The 7,500-nt window shown below is 44.2% G+C and overlaps 2 protein-coding genes across 3 annotated transcripts in view; one reads left to right on the forward strand and one right to left on the reverse strand.

Annotated features, from left to right (window-relative positions):
* scn1bb (sodium channel, voltage-gated, type I, beta b) overlaps nt 1-4,700 on the reverse strand; it is an 11,341-nt gene extending 6,641 nt beyond the window's left edge. Inside the window, exons 1-5 of the mRNA XM_079591865.1 lie at nt 4,526-4,700; nt 4,068-4,307; nt 2,496-2,662; nt 1,367-1,604; nt 96-237 (exon numbers count right to left, since the gene is read on the reverse strand). Coding sequence (XP_079447991.1) covers nt 96-237; nt 1,367-1,604; nt 2,496-2,662; nt 4,068-4,122 — 602 coding nt within the window. The 5' untranslated portion in view covers nt 4,123-4,307; nt 4,526-4,700. The remainder of the gene's footprint in view (nt 1-95; nt 238-1,366; nt 1,605-2,495; nt 2,663-4,067; nt 4,308-4,525) is intronic.
* A 1,866-nt stretch (nt 4,701-6,566) lies between these two features.
* Nucleotides 6,567-7,500, forward strand: part of zbtb22a (zinc finger and BTB domain containing 22a) — a 6,088-nt gene continuing 5,154 nt past the window's right edge. The window contains exons 1-2 of one of the 2 annotated variants that reach the window (XM_079590726.1): nt 6,567-6,633; nt 6,819-7,121. In XM_079590726.1, the coding sequence (XP_079446852.1) occupies nt 6,915-7,121 (207 nt within the window). In that variant the 5' untranslated portion in view covers nt 6,567-6,633; nt 6,819-6,914. Of the gene's footprint in view, nt 7,122-7,500 lie in introns of both variants that reach the window. The other variant, XM_079590725.1, reaches the window with a different exon arrangement.

Raw genomic sequence — 7,500 nt, forward strand, 5'->3', positions numbered from 1 at the left:
CGAACACACACTCAGAACACACTAGGTCGAACACGAACACACTCGGTCGCGCGTGGCGCCGGTGTATGATTGGCCCTTAGCCTGCAGATACTCACGCGCTGGCTCTCAGAGCTTCCTCTCCCACCGCCGCGATCTTCCTGTAGCAGTAGATCATCTCCACCAGCAACCACAGCTGCAGCCCGATGATCGTCACGTACATCATCACCTCCGACACGATGGAGGCCGTCCCGCGCGTGGCTGACACACACACACACACACACAGTTTTTGTTAATATTTTTGTTCATATATTTTCTGCAGAAAGAAAACATAAATAGGGATGTACGTCAGGATATGAGATGCATGTATATTGACGGAGTAATCCTCTGTTTTGCAGAGGGTGTCAATTCTCATCTGTGATTCGGAGCCAAATTACAGGAGGGGGAAATGACTTCAGGAAGACGGCAGCGTGATGATTTTAGTTTTACACAGAGATCAGTCGCTCTATTAGTAAAATCTGCTGACTTTATCAATCTTTGATGCATTATATGCCAACGGTGACGGCTCAAAATGAGGAAAAAGCACTTTTATCATGTTTTTTCCAAAGTTTGTGTGTCTGTAACTCAAGAAGTATTAAAGATATCTCAATGTCCTTTTAGATGTTGGTTCTTAACAAACTGTTCTTTTGGTATCTTAATTTTTAAGGCTTTATACGGTTCAGTTCTACAGATATGAGGATCTCAATGCGTCTCCAGGAGTAAATTGTGCAATTTGTGAAAGCCAAATGTTGGACACTGCATACAGCGGATACTTGTACTTGATTACTGATACTGACTGCATTTAAAGAGGAATGTCTGAAGAACAAATAATGTTGAAACTAGAAATATATCTGATTTCCCTCCATTAAACCAATCGCATAGAACAAACCAGTCTGAGAGACAAAAATGGTCTTTTTCCAAAGTTTGTGTGTCTGTAACTCAAGAAGTATTAAAGATATCTCAAAGTCCTTTCAGTTGTTGGTTCTTAACAAACTTTTCTTTTACACTCTTCATTTTTAAGGCTTTATATGATTCAGTTCTACAGATATGAGGATCTCAATGCGGCTTCAGGAGTAAATTGTGAGATTTGACCCATTTTCAGTGGTCGAAAACCAAATGTTGGTCCCTTTGCACACAGCTGATCTCGTACTTGATTACTGATACTGTGCCTGTAACTCCAGAAGTATTACAGATATCTCAGTGTCAGGTCCGATTATTAACAAACTTTGCGTTTTGCATCTAACTTTTTAAGGCTCTATATAGCTCACTTTGAGAGACACGAGGATGTAAAAGTGGCTCCGTGTGCAGATCGCGAAGGCCTGTACTGGCCGTGACCAGAGGCCAGCCGTACCTTTGGCCACGACGGTGAGCTGCACCAGCTTGTTGACCACCGTGGAGTACTCGTAGTGCTGGTAGCTGAGGATGCGGTTGAAGGTGCAGCGGTACGAGCCCGAGTCGTTGAAGGTCACGTTCAGGATGTCCACGGACGCGTCCTGGAGGTCGAAGGTCTTGCGGCTGCCGTGCCACTCCATCCGGTCCTGGAAGCGCTCGTCGATGATGTTTGACTCCTGTCCGTCGTAGTTGTAAATCTGTCCACACACAAATCAACATGTTAACACATCACCATTAAAGTCTGCAGGTCCTCGGACAAACACACACACACATTTGCGTTGACATTGTTTATTTTTATGTATAACGTCCAAATACACACGTGACCCTGGCCCACAAACCCTGGAGTCGCACGGGTATATTCATTTGTAAATTTGTGTATAATATTATTACCGATATGTTACATCATTGCATTCTTTTCTACGGTATACTGTTAGATGTCTTATTTATTTAAATACATTTTATCAGTCTATTTTGATAGATTTATTTTTGTCAAATGTATAACATTTTTTGTATTTATTTAAATACATTTATTTAAAATTTTCATGTTATGTTATTCATGTTAATATGTTTTATTTACTTTTTATTACAGTAATTTCTATTAATAATGATGAACGCTTTCTATTCATTTTCAATTCATTTTAATCAAATTTATTATTTGCTTTTTCATTTGTATTAATTTATTTTAATCATGTTTTAATTGTTTAAATAAAAAAAATAAAAAAATGTTTAATATTTGTTACAATAAATGTATTCATTATTATTCATTTAAACCCATTTGTATTTAGTGATTTGAATCTAATTTATTTATTTTAATAAATATATTAATTTTAAATAAATGTCTAAATTTAAATAAATTATTAATTAATTTAATCAATGTATTATTTTTAATCAATACAAATAAAGTTTAATTATTTGCATAAAATCTTGTTTATTTTAATCAGTTTTTACATTAAATGTATTAATGTATTATTTATTTAAATCAATTATTTATTTATTTTTAACCATTTATTATTTTAATCAAAAGTATTGATTTTGGAACTTCACAAGAACTGCTGTTGTGAACGAGCGCTTCCCGCCCAAACGCTCACGTGGATGAACTCGTCCTGTCCGTGCGCCCGGAAGTGCCAGTCTACGGTGGCCGTGGCTTCCACTTCCCCGCGCATCTTGCAGGAAATGCACCCGAGCTTGAAGGGTTTTCCCGCGACGGCCTCCGTGTCCGAGTCCACCTCTGCGCATGCGCCGCTGCACACGGACACTGCACACACACACACACACACACACACAATATACTCATACAGTATATAAACACTCACTCACTCACTCACTCACACACACACATCTCACCAGCAGCGCTGTCATACACACTCATACTGTCAACATCTCATATATTTCATAAATATATTTGTTACTTGGAAATATTCAGTTTGTTATGTTACATCATTGCATTATTTTCTGATCATCAGTACTGTACTGACATGTGTGTTATTTAAAATTGTATTACTCCATTTTATTACATTTCTGTTAAATTAATTATTAAAATAATCTAATTTGATATTCATTTTCATCAAATTTATTATAATTTTTTTAATTACTTAAATATTTTTAAATAAAATGAAAAGATTAAAATAAATGCAAATTGTTTTAAATAAATAATAAAGTAATACATATGGTTTTAAAAGGATTAAAACAATCAATATTTTATATAAATGTCACTCCCCGAAGGCTGCGGACCCCTGTCACCTGCTTGTGGCCCCCAAGGGCCCCGGACCCCTGTCACCTGCTTGTGGCCCCCAAGGGCCCCGGACCCCTGTCACCTGCTTGTGGCCCCCAAGGGCCCCGGACCCCTGTTACTCCCCAAGGGCCCCGGACCCCTGTCACCTGCTTGTGGCCCCCAAGGGCCCCGGACCCCTGTTACTCCCCAAGGGCCCGGACCCCTGTCACCTGCTTGTGGCCCCCAAGGGCCCCGGACCCCTGTTACTCCCCAAGGGCCCGGACCCCTGTCACCTGCTTGTGGCCCCCAAGGGCCCCGGACCCCTGTTACTCCCCAAGGGCCCGGACCCCTGTCACCTGCTTGTGGCCCCCAAGGGCCCCGGACCCCTGTCACTTCCCAAGGGCCCCGGACCCCTGTCACCTGCTTGTGGCCCCCAAGGGCCCCGGACCCCTGTTACTCCCCAAGGGCCCCGGACCCCTGTCACCTGCTTGTGGCCCCCAAGGGCCCCGGACCCCTGTCACTCCCCAAGGGCCCCGGACCCCTGTCACCTGCTTGCGGCCCCCAAGGGCCCCGGACCCCTGTCACCTGCTTGCGGCCCCCAAGGGCCCCGGACCCCTGTTACTCCCCAAGGGCCCCAGACCCCAGTCACTCCCCAAGGGCCCCGGACCCCTGTCACTCCCCAAGGGCCCCGGACCCCTGTCACTCCCCAAGGGCCCCGGACCCCTGTCACTCCCCAAGGGCCCCGGACCCCTGTCACTCCCCAAGGGCCCCGGACCCCTGTCACTCCCCAAGGGCCCCGGACCCCTGTCACTCCCCAAGGGCCCCGGACCCCAGTCACTCCCCAAGGGCCCCGGACCCCTGTCACTCCCCAAGGGCCCCGGACCCCTGTCACTCCCCAAGGGCCCCGGACCCCTGTCACTCCCCGAGGGCCCCTGCAGGTCAGACTCACCTGAGATTGTGAAGAACACACACAGGAGCAGCAGGCGTCTCACACACATGTCCATGATGCTCACAGGAGACACTGAGCTCGACCGTGATCTCTCTCTCTCTCTCTCTCTCTCTCTCACTCGTGGGCTTCTGAGGCTCTAGAGTCCACAGTGACGGGTCTTCATGCTCCGGGGTTCTGAAGGGCCCCGTCCCGCTGATGTGATGGACTCCTGCAGAACACTAGACCAGCATCAGTTCGGCTCTGGAAGATGTAGAGTGTAAACACAGAGAAACAGAGGATCATCAGATGTCAGACCTGAGATCAGTGCTTACACTCCTCTGTTGACATCACTATATCTGTGCGCGTTCTCCATGTTCCCGAATAAACGCGAGCTACGCATGCACATGCATTAATGAACATATGTCCACCCCGATCGCGCCGCACGCTCGCTGTAATCATGCACACAGATGCACACTTGCCTCTGGACTCGCGCGTGACACTCCTCAAGCATCAGACTGATGTTTATGATCGGGTCTCGCTGATCTGTCGGGTTTAAACGCCATTCTGAGAGGCTCGTTCACGCGTTCGCTGAGTTCTGATGCATTGCGGTAAAAATCCCGGGCCGCGCGCGCGCGCGCGACGCAACCTGAACCCGCGGTGACGTCACGACGCTCCCTGCAGGTGCAGCCCCTTCAAAACTCACAGAAATACACAATATGATCATTAGCTATGATAAATAGGGTTTCCCTTCAAACTAGGTCCCGTTTAATTTACAATCATTGACGGTACAATATAATTTTGAAATAGCCTAGGCCTATATATTATTTTAACCTAAAGGCGTGGAACTTTTGACCAAAAGATTTGAAGCATATGAGTTGTTTTAAATGATTCCTCAGGCCATATACAGCGCTGGACACTATCAATGCTCCGAGCGGACCTGTGTAATGTAAATGTAATGTAAACCTCTGTAAGTTTGGAGGAGACGTCTGTGGACAGGTCATGTGACCTAACCCTAACCCTGACCACAAGCTCTGATGTCCTCAGGGAGAGAACGCGTTCTGCTGTTCTCCGCCTGCTGGACTCCTGGCTGAGGCTGAGGGGAGACGTTTAAACTGCTTCTGAGGAGGCAAACAAGAGAACGCGCGGGAGGGGTCGTGCTCGTGCTCGCGGAAACAAGAGGCTCTTGTGTCTTGTTTTCCCGGCTCTCCCTGTGTCGGGAGGGACTCTGAAGACTCTTCAAGGGGCGAAGAAAATGATGACTGAAAATAAAACATAAACATCGGCATAAAAGTTGATATATAACGTAATATTTACTGCGAAGTCGGGAATTCGTGTAACAAAACTGATATAAGTCAAAACCTACTGCCGTTATTTATAGGCTTCAGTTTGTTTGTCCTTTTACACATTCATACACTGCAAACAATACTTTCTTAATTAGTATTTTTGTTTTGTTTCCAGTCCAAATATCTAAAAATTCTTAAACCAAGAAGCGTTTACTAGAGAAGTAAAATGAGGTAAGAAATTCAATTTTGTTTTAAGATAAAAAGAAAGTAATTTAAGTAATTTTAGCTTAAAACAAGCAAAATGATCTGCCAATGGGGTAAGAAAAAAAAAATCTGAATTCAAATGGAAACCAATAATTTTTTTCTTACCCCATTGGCAGATCATTTTGCTTGTTTTAAGCTAAAATTACTTAAATTACTTTCTTTTTATCTTAAAACAAAATAGAATTTCTTACGTCATTTTACTTCTCTAGTAAACGCTTCTTGGTTTAAGAATTTTTAGATATTTGGACTGGAAACAAAACAAAAATACTAATTAAGAAAGTATTTTTTGCAGTGTATATGTGTGTATTATTAGAGGCTTATCTGATTCAAATTCATAGTTTACTACAGGAAAAACACAAATAAGACGCAAGTCCGATCTAAAGATAAGATGACTCCAAAACAAGCACAATAACAACTTAGTTTTAGTACAAACGCGTATAACTGCTCCTGCGATCATGTGTGTGTCTCCAGCCCTGATCATGGGCGTCGATGAATGCATCACGTGCTCTCTACTAATCAGTTATTCAGAGAGATCTAGCTAACATTATATTATTATATGATTATGGTTTATCAGAGTTGTGAACGTTATCCTATTGCATTGCAAAACATTTTTAATGTTTGATGTTTTTAATCCTGTTTGCTGCAGGTTTGCGAACTTCAGTCGACCAGCAGGGGGCGCGCGCGGACGGCAGGACTGCTCAGCTCATGAATATTAATAAGGCACGCACAGGGCGTCATGTGGCGTCATGCAATTAATATTCATGAATCCGACATCCTTTGTAGCAGGATTGGCTCACAGTAGCAGTCACATGGACGATTCTATTCTTTTCGATACATTTATTTAGCCATTTAATTTCATTCGTGTGAGACACTAATAGAATTAAACAATTTTTTGTCGTTATCACTGTGAACACACTCACAAAACCAAAGCATTTATGAAGAATATGAATAAATAAGCACTGTGTTTTTAAAAGGGGCGGGGTCTCGAGAGGGGGCGTGTCTCTCTCTTCCGCAGCAGTCCTCCATCACAGTGAACGCCGGTGAGATTATAAACACTCACATTTCATTTCAACCGATCAAGGGATCATAATCAACATATATATTACACACACGGTAGTTACTCTCGCAGAGTGTGTGTGCCGCGGCTGAGTCGCGCAGATCGCTCCGCTTGTTGATGTAAACACATGATCATAAGCGCTCATATGATTATGTTATGATCTGCTAGCGGGCCTAACACCGAATACAACCGGAACAAACGGGCTTTGATGTGCATATAACTGGAGCTGTGCTGCTGATCCCGGATCAGGACTCGGTTTCTAGGATGGAGCAGATCCTCGGTCGCGCGAGCGCGCCCCCGGGCCCGGTTCTGCAGGTGTGTTTCCCGAGCGCGCGCGCCGCGGTTCTGGAGAACCTGAACCGGCAGCGCGAGGAGGGTCAGCTGTGTGACCTGTCCATACAGGTGCAGGGTCACGTGTTCCGCGCGCACAGGTGTGTGCTGGCCGCATCCTCCCCGTATTTCCATGACCAGGTGAGTGTGTGTGGATCTGATGTCATCACACACACATGCAAACCCTCTCATTTGCATATTAATGTCTGTGTGATGTCCAACTTTAAATGATTTCTCGCGACCTGCCCAGCAAACGTTCTCTCAAAGTTCTCACAGTAACGGCAATAGAACGCTCGTTCAAAGTTATGACGTAGAACAAATGGAACGTTTTTCAGAATTCCATTTTTAAAATGTTGCTGCTGCTTTTAGAACGAACATTCAGAACTCGTCCTGATAAAGTTTGCAAAAAAATAAATAAAATGGAACGTTCCTGTAACATTAGCAGCACATCTTGGTAACACTTTATTTTAGTGTCCTTGTTACATATGTTACATGTAGTTACCATAGTAATAACAGTAAA

The sequence above is a fragment of the Phoxinus phoxinus genome, assembly GCF_949152265.1.
Source record: "Phoxinus phoxinus genome assembly, chromosome: 19".
In the NCBI taxonomy this organism is placed as follows: Eukaryota; Metazoa; Chordata; class Actinopteri; order Cypriniformes; family Leuciscidae; genus Phoxinus; species Phoxinus phoxinus.